Raw genomic sequence first — 18,120 nt, forward strand, 5'->3', positions numbered from 1 at the left:
GCCTTAAGTTCCTGCACACTTTTTTCCTTGTCTGTGGACAAGCTGCAGGAACTTGAGAAGAGCTTTCCTGATGTGATCGCTGATCTGCGGGAAGCGGCTCATCAGCACCTTTCAGATATCGAGCGTACGAAGCCTTTTCAAAGCAGTCAGACTGGGTGTAGTGGCTTTAAAAAAAGTCTTTATGCTGAAAAAACAATGCGAGTGACGTTACAGACCATTTAGCAATGCTCAAAACAAAGCTCAGAAGTTCAGCTTATGTTGGTGTATTATGTGTGCATTAACTCTCTGCTAAAGTGTTTTGTTTGTGTGCTTTACAGAAGGTGCTGCGGAGGATGAAAATGAAGATCAAGTGTGAAGAAGATGGAGTGCTTATTAATTAAAACTAAGAAACGTTCACACACTTGTCTCTGATTTTTTGGGCTTCGTTGGTTCTTGTCAATACTAGTGTTAACATATGGAAACATTTAGTGGTTTGCCCTTTAGTGCTCAAGTCACAGTTTTGGCCATCTTATCTTTTAATTTGACATTATTTGAAGATGAAAATACCTTTGCAGTAGTGTAATGCTATGGAGGAAGGAGAAAGTAAGCGGGATTATAAATCCACATTTGGTGGTTATGACCTAAATCAGCTTTAAAGCGATCCTGGTTAAGGCCTTTGGTCCTAAAGCGGCTTCTTCAAATGCTCCAGAGACTCAACTTGAGGCCGGACCAAGGAGACCAGGTTGTCCAGCAACCTTTACCAGAATCATCTTCTCCACTGGGAGCCCACTCACAAGCCCCAGAAGCTTCTGAATATCAGAAGGCGTGAAATAAGATGCTGTTCTCAATGATGTTTATGAGTCTTTCGTGATTTTATTGCAATCAAAACATCTTGATGAATTATATAACAATACCTAAATGATTCTGTGAATCACAAACCTGAGGAAAAGAACTGTGATATAGAAAGGTCTCAGATTGAAAAAATACAGACTACTTATTTCCAGAGGTTCTTATAAATATATTTTACGGTCATACTTAGATTAAAACTAACATGTTTCTAAACTTCAATTTGATGATCCACTGATTCCGTCATACAGTAAGCATGCACAATAACTGTAACTGCAAAGTCATGGTCTTCAGCTTCAGGCACACCGTTGAATGAAAAAGATTCAACACTATTGCATATATCACACAAGAAGCCACACTAACACACAGATCAGTCCTTCATTGTCATATATTAATGTGCTTGGAAAACATGAAATAAATATTGAAAGGACCACAACATTTCTGATCTTCCAAAGCGACACACTAAGGCACTGCTGCTCCTTAAGGAAATGGGTGAACTTCAAGAAAAAAAAACATGTCCAGGCCACCGTATACAACTTATATTTTTCTTAAATAAATAATTTTTGCGATTGTGACATTGTGACCTACTTTAAGTACATTAATCAAAAAAATTCATTGTTATGGGTCCTGTATAGGAGGTTTCAATAATTCTCATTATTCTAAATGGTGATTCTCATACTGTAATACAGTACGTAATATAAATAAAATAAGCATAAATTAAAGCCAGTACAACAAATTCTACAACATGGTACTTGTCAAATTAAGTATTACAAGAAAAAAATAAGCCTTATTTCCCCAATACAACACTGAGACATTGGGTAAATGTATGTGCTTACTTATAAAATAATGTCACAATGTAAAAATGTATTAAACATCAGCTCTCTTTGAGCGAAATATTGTCTTATTTCTGGTGGAGAGAAAGATGACCACAACATGTCCTTTTTCTGAGTTTCACCCAATTTAACTTTAAAAACTGTCCTAGTTACAACACCGCTGCAATCTGGTATGTTGTTGCACACATTTGATACTCTGCTTCCATTCCAATAACTTAACTTCTTTTTGTTTTAACAAGTCAGTCTGTAAATGTACTGAAATGTGCACCGCATATAAATTAATTAGGCTTTAAAATTAAAACATAAAATTGAAATGTAAAACATAAAAGAGAACTTTGGGTTTCTAGGCAGGATCGTGCACAGTGTCGCTGTTTAGACGGAGATAGAGCCCTCCCTGAAGTTGGTTTTCCCAATCAGAACGTTTAACAGAATGGCTTTTCGCTCTCTTCTTTCCTTCTGTGCCTTTTTAATGATGTCATCAAGTTGTGACTCATCCTGTCGCCCAACCAGGTAACCCTTGCCCCCATAGCCATCAGCTACGATGTGATAATCTGCAAGCAGAAAACAAGAAAAAAACGAATTCATACTTTTGTATCCAAATACAGTATAGAAGAAAGTCAAATGTCAGTGCTGCTGTATTCCTTGAGTGTACAACTGCTGGACACTATGCAATCCTATAATGTCACAGGTGCTACGGAAGACTCAACAATAAATTACTAAATAACAAAAATGGTAAATAACTGTGACCCAGACTTCTCTTTTAAAGCGATTTTACACGTAGTTGAACTGTACGGTACAACAACATTCAAGTAAATAATTTCCCTGGTTAGTAATATGACATCACAGGTCAAAGAACATACATGCAACAATATCCTTTTTCTGAAAAACATCTTGATCCACATATTTTTTTGAAGACTCGGGAGGTGTACTGTAAACTTCAAACTCGTGCTAAATCCTACATTTATGACAACATTTTGAAAATATTATTAGAGTAAATCATCTCACCTGTGAAGGCGAGACCACAGGCTACATTGCTCCCGAGCAAAGGCACTTGTTCTCTGGAGATCTGACTCCAGCAGGCATCATTTCCGACCAGAGCGATCACCGGTGTCTGACATGACGTGAAAAAACAGCTCATTTACAATCGTTCTGGCTTATATACTGCATTTATGCATTATGCACTTACAATATAAGTCTATGGGGACAATCACATAACATGCTTCATCTGCTGTTGATCGCATATGGAAAGGGTTAAAAATGTTATGATTTTTTAATTCATTTGTAAATAAATCAAATGTAATCCAAAACCCTATTACGCCCTGTCCTGTCTTTTAAATAGATATGTAAACTACTTTGTCCCCAGTACATAAAAGGGATTTATATGTGAGGTTTGGCCGTGTTTTCCCCACCTTGTGGCGTGTAAAGGTATCAAATTCAGCTACACTGTATCCAAGGGAACCATCACCGTAAATGATCCAAACCTGTAACACACACATCGCACCACGTGGGAAAAGCTGTTTCAATAACTGGGGCAAATGTCACTACAGTCAGGTCAGCTAGGTCCTCTGGTCAAACAGAGATCAATATCAAAGCATTCAATACAATTTAACTTCTTTACAGTCTTACCTCAGAGTCAGGTCGACAGAGCTTGGCCCCCAGAGCAAAACCTCCTCCAACACCCAGAGTCCCAAAAGCTCCTGGAGTGAATAGCAGAAAACAGAATCATCAATTCCTTCAAAACGGTGCTTTAGATGTTCACAAACAGGTCAAAAAATATCGATAGTCCTGCTAACCTGGGTCTAGCCAGCGCAGCGGGCCCCGCGGCCTCATGATATAAGCAGCACTGCCGACAAAATCTCCCCCGGCGGCCACTATGATGCTGTCCTCATTCAAAAGCTCATCCACCCGGTGCAGAACATTCAGAGGATTCAGATGCATCTCTGTCTTCTCATCTGCTTTGGCTCTGAGATAAACAAATAGGCAGCGAGATGAAACTAAAGGGAGTTATAGGTCATAGGTTTACACATTCAGTCTCCTGAGACAAAGCTGACATGCAAGCAAGAATAGAAAAGGTGGGGAAAGTTCACCTCTTAGTTTTCTCTTTGACGTAATCTCCTTCTTTCAGACTTTGAGGCCATTCCTCTGGGCATCTGTGTCCCTTGAGGGCTTTAGAGAGACGCAGGAGGAAAGAGCCAGCATCGCCTGAAACATTTGGAAAATAAATTGTCAGTGTAGAACCCCTTTTTTAGTAGTGTATATGTACTGTATGTATACACAGGTTATAACCTCAAGTTATACAAATATGATGTAGCTGTAATCCGCTGAGCGGCTAAACTGGGAGTGCTGTATTTGTGACGCATCAAAAAGGACATCATACATACAAAAAACAGAAAGCTTTCCAATACTCCAATTATTACTCCACAAACATGTTGCAAAAATAAATTGCTGGTCAACAAAGAGTACACTTACTCCCCATTCACCCCCTCCTGACCCACAACAGGTGAGCAGGTGCCCGATAACCACTTCCTACATATCTCACGACCCCTCCCAAATCATGTGACGCATTTACCATTTCATGTCCACTACAGATGGATTTTGATTCTAGTTTATTTAGTGCAGAGCTTTTTAAACTTCAAAAGGTCCCAAAAGATGTCCCATGTGCTTTAAGACCACATATTTTATATACATATAAATATACACAATAAAGTACAGTCTCTTTACAAAACATTGATCACAAGATTGTAAGTGTGTAATGTAAATGATGTGCCCAAATGATAAAATACTGTAGTAGAGTATACTATAATATTTACTATAGTAAACTGTAGTAAAATGTCAAGATACTCCGGTATAGGGTGTTCAATTAAGTATAGGCCTATTACAGTTAATGAATTAAAACTAGTTAGATACTATAGTTAATACTATAGTACAGAGAATTTTATTTTCATTAATGTATTATACATTATGTATTCAGGAAAGAAATTAAACTGCACTTCTTCACCTTGAATGGCCACTGTTGGTTTTAACAGAATGGCTTTTCGCTCTCTTCTTTCCTTCTGTGCCTTTTTAATGATGTCATCAAGTTGTGACTCATCCTGTCGCCCAACCAGGTAACCCTTGCCCCCATAGCCATCAGCTACGATGTGATAATCTGCAAGCAGAAAACAAGAAAAAAACGAATTCATACTTTTGTATCCAAATACAGTATAGAAGAAAGTCAAATGTCAGTGCTGCTGTATTCCTTGAGTGTACAACTGCTGGACACTATGCAATCCTATAATGTCACAGGTGCTACGGAAGACTCAACAATAAATTACTAAATAACAAAAATGGTAAATAACTGTGACCCAGACTTCTCTTTTAAAGCGATTTTACACGTAGTTGAACTGTACGGTACAACAACATTCAAGTAAATAATTTCCATGGTTAGTAATATGACATCACAGGTCAAAGAACATACATGCAACAATATCCTTTTTCTGAAAAACATCTTGATCATGTCAAGATACTCCGGTATAGGGTGTTCAATTAAGTATAGGCCTATTACAGTTAATGAATTAAAACTAGTTAGATACTATAGTTAATACTATAGTACAGAGAATTTTATTTTCATTAATGTATTATACATTATGTATTCAGGAAAGAAATTAAACTGCACTTCTTCACCTTGAATGGCCACTGTGGGTTTCCAGAACATGTCCGAGTTCTTCAATAGCTGACTTCTGTCTCTGTTAACTGCAATGATTTTACTCCGTCGGTTCAGCACCCTTCCATAACCCAATCTGAAGTCACACACTGTGCCTACAAACCAAAACAAATCATGTATTGACATCTAGAAAAAGAATAGCTTAGTTTTCTAAGCATTCCGAACAGTATAAAACCATAGAAAATAAAAAGACACTAGATGGCGCTGTTACTCACCTGCCAGCAGCACAAGATCAGCATCTTTCAAGGCATCTCTCCTGTTCTGTCTGATGTGCAGTAGACTGTTCTTTCCCAGCATGCCCCGAGACATCCCACCCAGGAAGCAAGGAATGCCTAAAGACTCTAGGGCCTTTCTGTAAGACACACATCCAAAAAGAGAGTTCAAACTTCAACCATGAGTTACATGTCCGGGTGCTATAAATCAATAATTGTTGCCGTTTTTGGCTCATGCTTACACAACTAAAGCATTATTCTATATGATCAATTTATTCAATACATACAGTAACTGTGTTGGTTGCATATGGAGCATAAAAACCCTTTGGACCTAAAGCAGTGGTTCTCGAACTGGGGGCCCCAAGATTGATCCAGGGGGACACGGAATTTGTATCATACTTTTCACGCAATCAAACACTAGAAAAATAACCAAAATTATTTATGTTTCAGCATTGTATAACTGAATATGTTTTTGGTTTCTTAAAATTCTAGTTTAGGATTATGCGACTTTATTTTGGGGAGGGTCGAAAATGCACTGTACAACAAGGAAAACGTTTGAGAACTACGGACCTAAAGGGAGAGTTCACACCAAGATTTAAACTCTTTTTTTGTAAGAAAAATAAATATTTGTTCTGCAGAATACAAAAGAAGATATTTGTTGGTAGCCAAACAACACCGCCCCATTGACTTGGCCCCAAAATGATTTCTCAACATATTTTCTTTTCCACATAAAAATGAACCAGAAGTTTTGAACCACATGAGAATATAATTTTTTGAGAAAAAATTTTTTGAGTGTTATTTTATACTTCTAATGCCCTTTATTGCAAAGAAAAATAAATAGTAAGCAGGTCTAAAGTAGCAGAACGGGTTTTTTCACGATATGATTTAAAAAAATGTAAAGGTGTCAACCAGTATATGTCAATATTAAATGTTTAATGTTTACTGTTTAATGAAGGAGGGGTGTCTTTAAATATCTAGACTGGCACCACAAAGACAATAGGTTTAATATCCAGAAGGGGATTGATGAACTACTCCATGAACGAGTATGACACAAACTGGGTAAAGACAGAATGGCTAAATGACCTGACATCATCTGCAGGTGTAGGCGGCAAGGTTGCTTGGCTGCCCAACAGTATGACGGGTTTCTTGGCTCGGCTCACCAGTTCCACACATCTTTGAATCTGGAAATGAATGAAACAACTTGAATACCGAGTCATGTAAATAAGATCTAATCTGCCATGTCTGAAGTAAAAGTCACAGCTTTCTAGATCGTTTCATTCTGCCCTGTTATGGTTCATGTTAAAGATGATGAGAATCAAATGAGATCTAATGTGACGCAACCATAAAAGCAATTAATAATACATCTCAAATGGCCATTAAATGATTGACAGGTCTCACCTCATCCTCTGTGGCCTGCGGGATGTGAACGGGAAGTGGGGAGGGATCACGGTTTTCCCAAGCTCCAGCAAATAAGTTAGATAAGTGATTTTTAAGATACCTGGCGGATAACAAACAAAAACACTTTCAACGTAAAAGTGATTGCCTTTCCTTTAATAATGAAATAAAGCGTAAGAAAATTGGAGGAAATAAAAAGTGAGAAATGTTTTACCGTGCAGTGATTTTGCCCATAAGACCTTTGGGAGTGTTTTTAGGGGCAAACTCTTTTTCCACCACATGGAAAGGGTACAGCGTGTCTATGGGAAGCTCGATAAACACTGGGCCTGTGAAATTGTTATACACATCAAACTGTACTTATGCACACAGAGTCAGGTCATGTACTCTCTAAAAAGTGTGATTCACTATATCTTAACTTGTCTGAAAAGTGACATGTTTCAATCACTCACAAAAATGATAAATGATTAAATGAAAAAATGGTCATTCGCAGCATAACCTGGTGTGCCAGACTGTGCCACGGCCAATGCTTTTCTCACAGTAGGAACGATTTCTCTCACTGTTCTCACTGAAGCACAGAACTTACAGAGGGGTTTAAAGAGAGACATCTGGTCAATATCCTGCAGGGCTCCTCTACCCTAAAAAACACAAAAATCGAATGTCAAGAGGAAGAGTGGTGGGTTATTCTTGTACAAATTGTAGATTTTCATATTTATAACAGATCACAAAACCATCACATATGACACACACTTAAAATATTACTGTTCGCTGTATTAACATAAACAATTAATGTCTTAAGCTAGGATCTCTTCTACGTTACACACACGACTCAACAGAATGTTCATATCAAATGTATTTTACAGTAAGATATACTATGTCTGCAACTTTTCAGCACCAATGAGAATTTATGGGATCAGATTGACAACACATTCTTAGGAGGACAATACTCACATATTTATATCCACATCCTAATTTTATTTAAAAAAAGGAGTTTTATGTTCTTGCCATAAAGATCATCAGAAGTTAGAATAGCTTCACAGATGTTTTATACATGGGTCGAAATAAATTGATAAAGTGATTTTGTGTCCATAGAAAGCACATTAAATGTAAGTAAAATGTCTTTTTACTTACAACGTAAAGTTTCTTGGACAATAAAGTCACAATTTGGTTGAAATACTGTTACATTGTCATTCAGCGTAACACAATATGTACAAATTCAGAATTTTACTTATTAAAATATATAAAATAATTAGGGGAACATTTACATTTTATTGTGCTTTAAATATGTAAAAAAGATTATTGACCATTGGCCGAAATTTTTTTTTTTACAAATCATTAGCATTTAGTGTGAAAGTAACTATTCTCTTTTTATATGTGATAAATAGATTTTTGTGATAAATAGACTTATTTATTTTATGCTTAAACCCTTTTTCGTCAAAAATATAAATTATTTTAGCAGTGCGGAATTTCATTTGAATATAATGATGATGATATAATGACATTCTTGTTCAGAGCAAGTCGAAACATTGAATGTCACAAGTATTCCGACAAATATAAAGTAACGACTTTATAATACAAGAATAAGTGTTCACAACATCATAATGCTAGCTAACAGTTTACTTTTAATAGCTTATTGTTTGGCATCATACGTCTTCCAGAAGGAAATATTATGCGCAAACAATGGTGTCAGAGACTCCTCTATATTAAATTATGAGCGAAAGAATCCCTCCACAATAATTGATCATTAATGTCACTCAACACTTCGTGTTAATATATACATGAGAATGCGATGTGCTTGTTACACTGAAAGGTTTGATAGATAAGTATACTGTAAGCTCTTGACCGGGCAAGTAGAAACAAAGCATGTCATTTTATTCTTAAGAAAAAATGAAGCAAACATTGAAGTTTCTTCTTTAGCTCCGTTCCTTAAGCTTCATCCCTGTACACCTGTTCTTCTGTTCATACTGAAATGAGATCATTTGCTTTGTTATTTTCTTTCTAGTGCGTTTCTTCTCTTCAACATGCTTCGTAAGATCCCGGTTAGAGCGGTTCAATAATAATATAAAAGTAATTGCTGACTTATTTGCTCTCTGTGTGTACACTTGTACTGGGCGGGAGGAACCAGGAGAGTTAAGATAAGCCTTGAGGTGAGGTGATGAATACACATCCAGTTTACTGTGTCAGAGATACATGGAGATAAAACCCTGTAATTTCATCACTACCACAATCTCATGAGTGCAGAGAAAGCATGTTAAGCATTCTTATACACACAGTTGTTGACAGACTCAATATTAAACTCACAACTTGCGCATGAAATGTTATATTCAAGTTTTAGAATTAAATTCATAAAATGATTTCTACTTTCAGAGCCTCACTGTTGCGGTCAGGGGGTTACCTCTGTGACGGACAGTTACCTGATATAATCTCACACCAATAGCGATATGAGGAACAGATAAGGCAGAGGTGTTCCAGCACGCCAGGCTGAGCAGAGAGTATGTAAAGTGCACCTTGAAGTAACTTTCTGACCTGCAGTAGAGTAGCAGCTGCACCACCGATAAGAAGCAGAGGAGATTCGGCCATCTGAGCGTTCTTCACCGCAGTGACAGTGTTGGTCAGTCCAGGTCCGGCCGTGACTGCAGCCACACCCACTGTGCCTACAGGGGCAAAACACTAGATTATCACCATCTAACATCCTCATGCAACACGAAGGACCCTCTTGCTTTCTTAGATTTGTTCTTACCGGAAAGTCTCGCCACGGCATCGGCTGCAAACACAGCCGTGGCCTCGTGCCGCGTGTCGACGATGCGGATGCCCAGTTTCTCACAGGCCACCAGGATGGGCGAGATGTGTCCTCCCACCAACGTAAAGACGAATTTGACCCCGTGAGCCCGCAGGACCTCCGCCACGCTCTCTCCTCCATGCCGGGGACTCTTACTTTCTGTCTGGGTGTCACAGACGTTGACAGTTAGAATAACATTCCCTGGTGTATAATGCAACAATCTTTGTCACTGCGAGGGGAGGAGAATACGCCTCAAGAGAATAGAATAATAGACACATTGTCGGATTGTGGGAGTGGTGTTTCCCTGTCCTGATTTATGGATATCTGCCAAAACAGGTGTTCTGCACGAACGTGTTTACATGCAATGTTGCAGTAAAAACTTGCAGTGTTGGCAATACAACAAGAATGCTTAAGTGTCAAATAGGCGCATGAGATCAAAGACAGCAAGGCTTGTGATGCAGTGAGCTGCACGTGCACACCTGTCTGCCATCCCCTGGGATCCAACCCACAACCTTGCGATGTTAACACAATATCTTCCTCTTACCACTGAGATACAGGAAAGCTAGATGCAACGAGACCAGTTTACCGGTTTAGTCACGTGACATTGGACATATACCCTAACATTAGAAAACCAAATGCCAAGTGCTGCTGTGAATAGAGATTTCCCTCTTCTCCCTAACTTTTGCCTGTCTATCACCATCTATGTTAGAAACTAAATGTATAACCGGCTGACACGAGAGAGCGTGAATGGCTGAGGTACAGACTCAGGTTTACCGGGAATGTCTTGGCTTCTCTCATGATAGATCCGACTATATGCTTGCAGATCTTATAGATCCAAACTCCAGTTTGGCTAGTTCTCTCTTCATCAGGAAATGACTAAATCAGAAAATATGAATACTGTGAACGAACCACCAGGTAGATACAGAGATGAAGGGAAGAACAGCAGGCAGGAGATGATGTGATGTTGAATAAAATGAAAATGATTTATTTAATAATCTCAGTTGTGCTCAGTCTCTGACTGCACAAAGATTCAATAGGTATTATTATATGAACCTAATGTATGTATGTTTCTACTCAGACCTGTCACTCACCTGAGCCAGAAGAGGAACCTCACACCATGGAAGCACATTCAGTTCCTAGCATTGTAGAGTCTGTAGGTCATCAGGGGCCTGAAGTGATCCTGGACAGTATGGCTTTGACGGAGGAGGAACGGAAGGCCATTCAGGAGGCAACAATCGGTCAGCGCGACAATCCAAAATGGCTTTTATTTAGGAGAGGGAGGCTGACTGCCAGCAACTTTGGAGACGTCCTTATGTCAAGTGATGTGACTGGTTCACTTCTTGACAAGGTGTTGGGAAACCATCAAGCCCTGGAGGGTAATCCAGCTGTACGGTGGGGTATTGAGAACGAGCGTAATGCCATCCAGACATTCACCACTTCAATTAAGAAGAAAGTCCAGGAGTCCGGCTTGTGGCTTTCTCCGTCAGGAGTGTTGGGAGCGTCTCCAGATGGTCTGGTGGGGTCATCTGAAATATTGGAGGTCAAGTGTCCCTTCAATCCAAGAGACATGACAATAAATGATTCAGTGAAAATGAAGGGCTTCTGTCTCAGTAAGAAAGGAGATACTTACAGCTTGCGCAAAGACCATCACTACTGGCACCAAGTACAGGGGCAGCTACACCTCACTGAAAGACAAACCTGCTACTTCGTTGTGTGGACCACAAAAGACCACGTCATTATACCGTAGCCCGAGATGACGCTTGGATGTCAAACCTGCAGGTCCTGGAAAACTTCTTTAAAACCAAGATGCTTCCAAAGATGATGTGAGAAAAGTCATTTTATAATAAATATATAGTTTAGAAAGAGTCCTGTTTATTAGAGAGTTGACTCAAATATGATTATCATAAAAATGTATGTAAGGTAATGTTATTTGGGATATAAGATGGTTATCGTTAATAGTTGGTGGGTGGAGTCTCCTGTTTGTGTTGTTGTGTAATCCATTTTGTTAAGATTAAAAAAAACGTTTAAAAAAATCTGAATAAAAAAGCTGTTGAATGATAAATACACAATGTTTACTCCCCTGTTGAAAAATGGTGAAAAATAAAAGATGTGAAATCAGAATTCAGCTGTCAATCTCAATATTATAGTGGTTCAGTTGTGCAGTAATATGCTGTAAAGCATTTTCTTATATATTATCATGCAGTTTGATGACCAGTCACAAACCAAATCATAGTTTTTCTCTAAAATATTCATAATAACTTTTAACCTTAAACCTTGATGGAAAATACACATAGTGTTATGCTTTAGCTGGCCACGTGACATGCGTGTGAATTTCAGCGCTCAAGTGTGAACGGATCACATGTGTTTGGTGTTTGTCTTTAGTTCTGTTGTGTTTTAAGAGTTGACTGAGGTTCTGTAAGACTGAACCTCTCTTCACATGTTCTACAACATGACCTTTGACCTCACACACATACACCGGTTTCATGGTGTCTTTACGTAACCTTAGTTTTTATCATCATTAATAATCTTCAGAGAAAGTAAAATAAAGGTCCCCATCACATGCTTTTAACCATGATTTTTCCAATAGTACACAATGCACCAAAAAACATGGTTCATTTCCGTAAGGTTTTAAAACATTTAGTCATTCTCTTTCATAAAAACAGACCAAAAGGTTTCAATGCATCATCGCGCACTACACACATTTCTGCACCACAGAATGAAAATGTCCCTTATGAACGTCACGTACCTCTGAACAAGCTCAACAGAGACATACGGAGACAACAGAGCATTAAGGTTCTGAGCTTCCGCTGCTGTAGTAAAACTACATTTATCACAGATGTTTCACAATCTCTGTATCCGTTGCCACTTGGTTGGAGATGCATTTGTGCTTGTGTTCTGTATTTTTATTGTTATGTGATTCACTACTATGGTCCGTCATGACTCTTATATCGTCCGTGTGATGGTTTCCAGCGCTATCTAGTGGTGTAGCTCATGATGGGCTGCGGTAACGTGTCTGAATCTGAACGTTTCTAAAAACAAACACAACATATGTGCTCGCTGTAGTGAAATATTCCCTAAAGTGGTACAAATGTTCAACCAATGTGTCATCTACAATACTGTATATTGACTGCGCACGTACGAGGTGTTTATCACTGTAAACACTTAGCAACTCAAACATGCACTGAATTTTTACAGATACTGAAACTATGTCAGAGATGTATAAACATGTAAATAGAGTCTTGACGATATTTCCAAATATATGAATGATCAATATACACTACCCGTCCAAAAAAAGTCTTATGACCACATCACCCCTATTATGAAGGCCCTTCACTGGCTGCCCATCCAACACCGAAGAGTTTTTTAAATCCCTTTATATGTCTATAAGCCCCCAGTTATTTGTCAGAGCCGCTGCATTCCTACATGCCTCAGGAACTTGAATCTCCTTACGGTCCCCCAGTCCAGACTTAAATGCAGAGGAGACCGAGCATCTTCTGTAGCTGGCCCTATGCTTTGGAACACTAGAGGTCAGAGTGACCCCCTCTTTTTTCATTTTCATATCACGTCTAAAAAACGTATTTATTTGATCTGGCCCACCATTAAGGATGTTGATTTTCAGTTTTTTTATTGTATTTGCTTTTATTGCTGTTTTTTAGTCTGAGGTCTAGACTGACTTTGGTCAGTCGTGTGCTCTATAAATAAATTAACTGATAGAAATATATGAGTATACTCTTTATGCACATTGAGAAAGTTTAAAAACACGTTTAGAAAAACAAAGATAACGTTATTGTTAGATTGAAGATTTCATAAAGCTTTGCAGAATGAATGGAGTATATGAGGCACCTCACAGAAACATGCAGCGCAGTGGCAGATATCACGAGGATCAAACTGAACATCTGATGGCATTACACATGTGTTGGGCTGCTTTACATGTTAAACTAGTGCTGTTAATTCAATCTGTTTATGTAGTTTAGTATATTGATATATTTGTTCAAAACTACCACCTATAATGTCATAAAAATACTTTAAGTAAACAAACAATAAATTCTTCTTCTAAAGCAAATGTTATAATGCGATTATTTCATTGCCTCAGATTGAACTTTATGAAAGGTTTGTACAGCTCTGGTTGAAGTGATCACATTATAAATGTTTCAGAATGCTTGAGATGTGACGTAATCACTTATAAACACAGAGTTCTTGGCCTCCTGCACTTTTTCATCCGTCTCAAACATCTTATCAGATAAATCCTGCTGTTCAGAAGACACATAAGTGAAGTTTGTGAGATCTGTGTTCTGACTGTCCCATATTCCTGTAGTGAGCTGGTGGGAGGACGTTAGGAACGGCGCTACTGTGACTTTATGAGAAATGAACAGATGATTCAGATCCTCAGTGTCGGTCAGCCGTGTGTTCTGTATCATGGTGCTGTGATGGGCGTCTAAAACCTCAACATCACACCAATGACACTCCTCTATAATGAATGTACGGATCTTTTCACTCGCCTTGAAAAAAACAACAACATGGCAACAGTGACATTGAAGCTTAGAAATAACAAGCATGAGTTACATTAAAATATGTTTATAGTAATCAGTGGCGGCTGGTGAAAAATATTCTCGGTGGGGCTGTGCCATACTTTTTTGTTTCCGTAACCATCGCAATAAAATTTAACACAAACTGCAGGACAGCAGTGCTCAGTGAAATAGTCAGTAATTATTTAATGCCAATATTAAAAAGTTGAGGCATTCGTACACAAAAACATAAACATCATGATGCACAAACACAAGCCTTTTATTTGCATTTAAACTGAACTTGTAAACAATTGACTATTTCTACATATAAGTAACATCTTTTGGAAAGGCTGTTGGTGCCATTGGTAGTAAATAGGCAACACAATATGCATGCTGTCAGAACAGAGTGGAAAGTGGACAATAACATTAAATTATTATAAAGTTTATAGGAATTCTTACACTGTATAAAGGATGTATAATATAGAAATGGATATGAAGTGGCTGAACTCAAACCTTTGACTGGAAGAATAGCATAAAGTATTTTATGATCAAACTAAATGTAACTAATTGTTAATGTGCTCCAGAACTGCAACAATTAATTGATACAAAACATATATACAGTAATATTAGCAAACACACTATTAACATTTTTTAGAGTACCATATATAACTGAATGATTTTTATGCTAAGGTCAACTATATACAAAGAAACGTGTGTGTGTGTGTGTGTGAAGCTACGGGAGAAGCCGCGCATATACTGCTTCCCTTTTTTGCTAGCCTGCTGTTTGATTGAGAGGTCAGGTTGATCTGGGCCCAGCTCTTTCACCCGAACTTTCTCCGACAAAGTTCTCCTCTCAAACGGATCTTGGAGGAGAGATTTCACCGAGTTAGGGTTGGGTCTTGGAGGAGTAACGTCCGCGCTCGCCATTGTCGTTTAGTAAAAATGGCGCCCCTAGAGCCCAGTCCTTATTTTATCAGGGCTTGGGGCGATAAAATGATCGGCCTTCTTGGATTCTATTTAAGAACGCTGATTGGCTAAATTTTATGTCATACATTCATATCTTAAATTAGCAATTGGCTTAACTGCTACATAGACCCGCCTCCTGGGGGCGCTTTCTCTATCGCCCCAGAGCTGATGAAGCGGTCAGACAGGCAGAGGAAAGGTTGCAAATATGATTTTGTATCATATTTTACATGTATTACTGGGTGCATTCCATATTTAAAACACACAAATATTGACATACTGATGTTTTTCTCATTATTATTACTATTTTTGTTTTAATTGTTTTAATTTTTTTTTTTTTTGGCTTAAGGGGGGCGGCGCCCTAGCGCCCTCTATTGGCCGGCCGCCACTGATAGTAATGAATTACGTCATAAAGATCTTCATCCAGGTCCAGCGCTTTTATGTGCAGAAATCTGAATTCTTCATGAATTTCTCTCAGTCTGGAAAAGATGAAACATTGAAACGTCAACATGATGAAGAGAAGAAAACAATAGTAAGTGCTGCATTCAATCGCAGGACATGTGATGATATTCAAATGATGTTCTTTAAATATATTAGAAGACTAACTTTTTCTGGCAATAACACAGACAAATGCAACAGCCGACCAACACCAGGAGCGAAACTAAAATCTTAGCTGACAGCAGATAATCTGTTGACAGAAGAATTATCACACAAATATAGACATATTTACACTAAACCAGGAGTCTCATTTATCAACAGTGAGTAGAAAAGGTTTTATATTTTGTCCTACGAATGAAAATTACAATGTGCCTACGTACAAAAAAAACTGTATTTATCAAATTTGCTTGCGTGGTTCTTACGCACACCCGTAATGAATCATTGATGATAAATCCCACATGTTCTTAAAGTCCCAGTGAAATAAAAAATGACAATTTCAATTTTCCACAAAATATTGCAGCTTTTATAGTAAAAGGTTTATCAATGTGGGTCATTCTCTTTTAAAATTCATCATCTTTAGTTAAAATATCAAAATGCACTTCCGTCCTGTAGTGACTATTCATCTTAAATGACGTATGTTAGACTGCTTGGGTGGAGCATCCGTTAACTCCTCCCCTTCCACTGTCAATCTGCTGCCATTTCCAAATGCAAAGGCGGTTTTTAAACATCCAATGAAATCGCAGAGAAAGATAAAAGACGCAGACACTATTTTTCTTGTTTCTTGTGACAAAAATGTCAACATACGGAAGTAAAATGATCTCAACTTCTGGTTCACGGGGACTTTAAGCACCGTGCTCGTTCACGTTCATTTGCATTAGGAAACGGCTCCAATAAAGCTTATATGGTGATGACACCTCCCTTTATAAATCTCCATAACATGTTCTGTGCTCTCACCAAACAGATCAACTCGCTCTTTGAAAACTTTTTTGGCGCAATGCATGGTTTGCTCAGTTTGGTTTTTATTGTTTATTTCATAATATTTCATAATAATTCTCCAAAAAATAAAATGGTCGGAAAAGAAATCAAATAAGCAGTTATTTTGGTGGAATTGCAATGTTAATATGATTTTGGGCTTTATATCTGCGAAATGATGCAGGTGATAATTGTTAATGTAGTTTGTCTCGTGTCACACGAGACTTGAGATGAACGGTGTAGTTTAAAACTCAATATAGTCTGTCACCATTATAAACATTTTAAACCCAGACAGAATCTTTAAGTGTTCATCTGAAACCAGTTCATCAGATTGAATGTGATTTTTCTACAGGGGTTAAGCTCACAGTTTGTTCTGGTTGTGATGGTGGTGGAGGTCTCTGGTCCACAGCCTGCCGATGAACACGCAGACAGATGAAACTTGTACGACCGGTCTTCTTAAGATCACTGAATGTAAAAGATTTACTGTGGGGTTTATTTATCATCTGTCTGTGAGAACCTGCGAAAACACAAAACAGTAATACAACAACTTTGATAGCACAGTTGCATCAATCTTAGCTATAAAGTTTCTATATATAATAGATCAGTTTATAAAGCTAAGAACATAACAGAAACTGGTTGAGTCATTTTGAACACTTACTCCGGGAAATATCACCATCTAACTCATCATGTACTGTAATCTCATATCCTGTGATGAATGCGGTGTGAGTCGGGTCGTCCTCATTGAAACTCCATCTTAGAGTCACAGAAGACCACGTTACGCTTGGATGAGGGTCCAGTGTGGGGCCCTGCGTGGGCTCTTCACCCGTAAGAAAGACAAATCACAGATTAATCTCTCGTTTATTTCTGTCATTAGAGTTTGAGAAGAGATGTCAACAAGGATTTGTCAAGTCTGTAACCCAAAGTCATTATTATTGAATATCTCAATATGAACTCAAACATTTCTCATCAGATTTACCCAAATCCAGATTTCATTCGTTTTACACCTCTGAACTTTCTCTGGCGACCAAATAAAAAGCTTCTCTGAGGTCGCACATGTTGAGCAATGTTTCAGTGACATTTCTTAACACAATGTGCTGAACAGGAAAAGGAGGATGTGTGTGTTTCTTACTTTGTTCTTCCAAGTATCCGATGAGTTTCTTGTGAGGTCTGTGTCCTTCTGTGTTACACCAGTAGACAGTAAAAGCGTATCTAACACCGGGTCTGAAATACTCTAGAAAAACAATCTTATTGTACAGTCATCTTGAACAATCATGGAAATTAATAAACATTTAACATGTGATTTCAATGACTTGTAGTTGTGATGCCAAACTTTTATTTTGTCTTTCTTGCGTGAAGTTTAAATAAGGAGAATTTAGATTTGATGGCGGCAGAGGAAAGACAAAAATCTTAAAGGATTTCAAATGTATATTGGAGTCTAAAAACAAGCCTCAGGTAGAAAACAAAAGTTAGAAAGGGCAGATGGATGGTGCCAAGTTTG

The 18,120-nt window shown here is 38.1% G+C and overlaps 1 protein-coding gene across 1 annotated transcript; it reads right to left on the reverse strand.

Annotated features, from left to right (window-relative positions):
- Nucleotides 1–1,813: 1,813 nt before the first annotated feature.
- LOC306902746 (2-hydroxyacyl-CoA lyase 2-like) lies at nt 1,814–10,542 on the reverse strand (the record flags this gene model as incomplete). The annotated part of the gene is made up of 15 exons (XM_079471577.1): nt 1,814–2,209; nt 2,664–2,769; nt 3,068–3,139; nt 3,285–3,355; nt 3,452–3,621; nt 3,746–3,860; nt 5,322–5,456; nt 5,577–5,713; nt 6,657–6,754; nt 6,972–7,071; nt 7,183–7,294; nt 7,465–7,603; nt 9,492–9,619; nt 9,706–9,907; nt 10,519–10,542. The coding sequence occupies 15 exons, from the start codon at nt 10,540–10,542 to the stop codon at nt 2,031–2,033; spliced, it is 1,788 nt and encodes a 595-aa protein (XP_079327703.1). The 3' UTR covers nt 1,814–2,030.
- Nucleotides 10,543–18,120: the final 7,578 nt, after the last annotated feature.

The sequence above is a fragment of the Barbatula barbatula genome (genome assembly GCF_947034865.1).
Source record: "Barbatula barbatula genome assembly, chromosome: 2".
Classification (NCBI taxonomy): domain Eukaryota; kingdom Metazoa; phylum Chordata; class Actinopteri; order Cypriniformes; family Nemacheilidae; genus Barbatula; species Barbatula barbatula.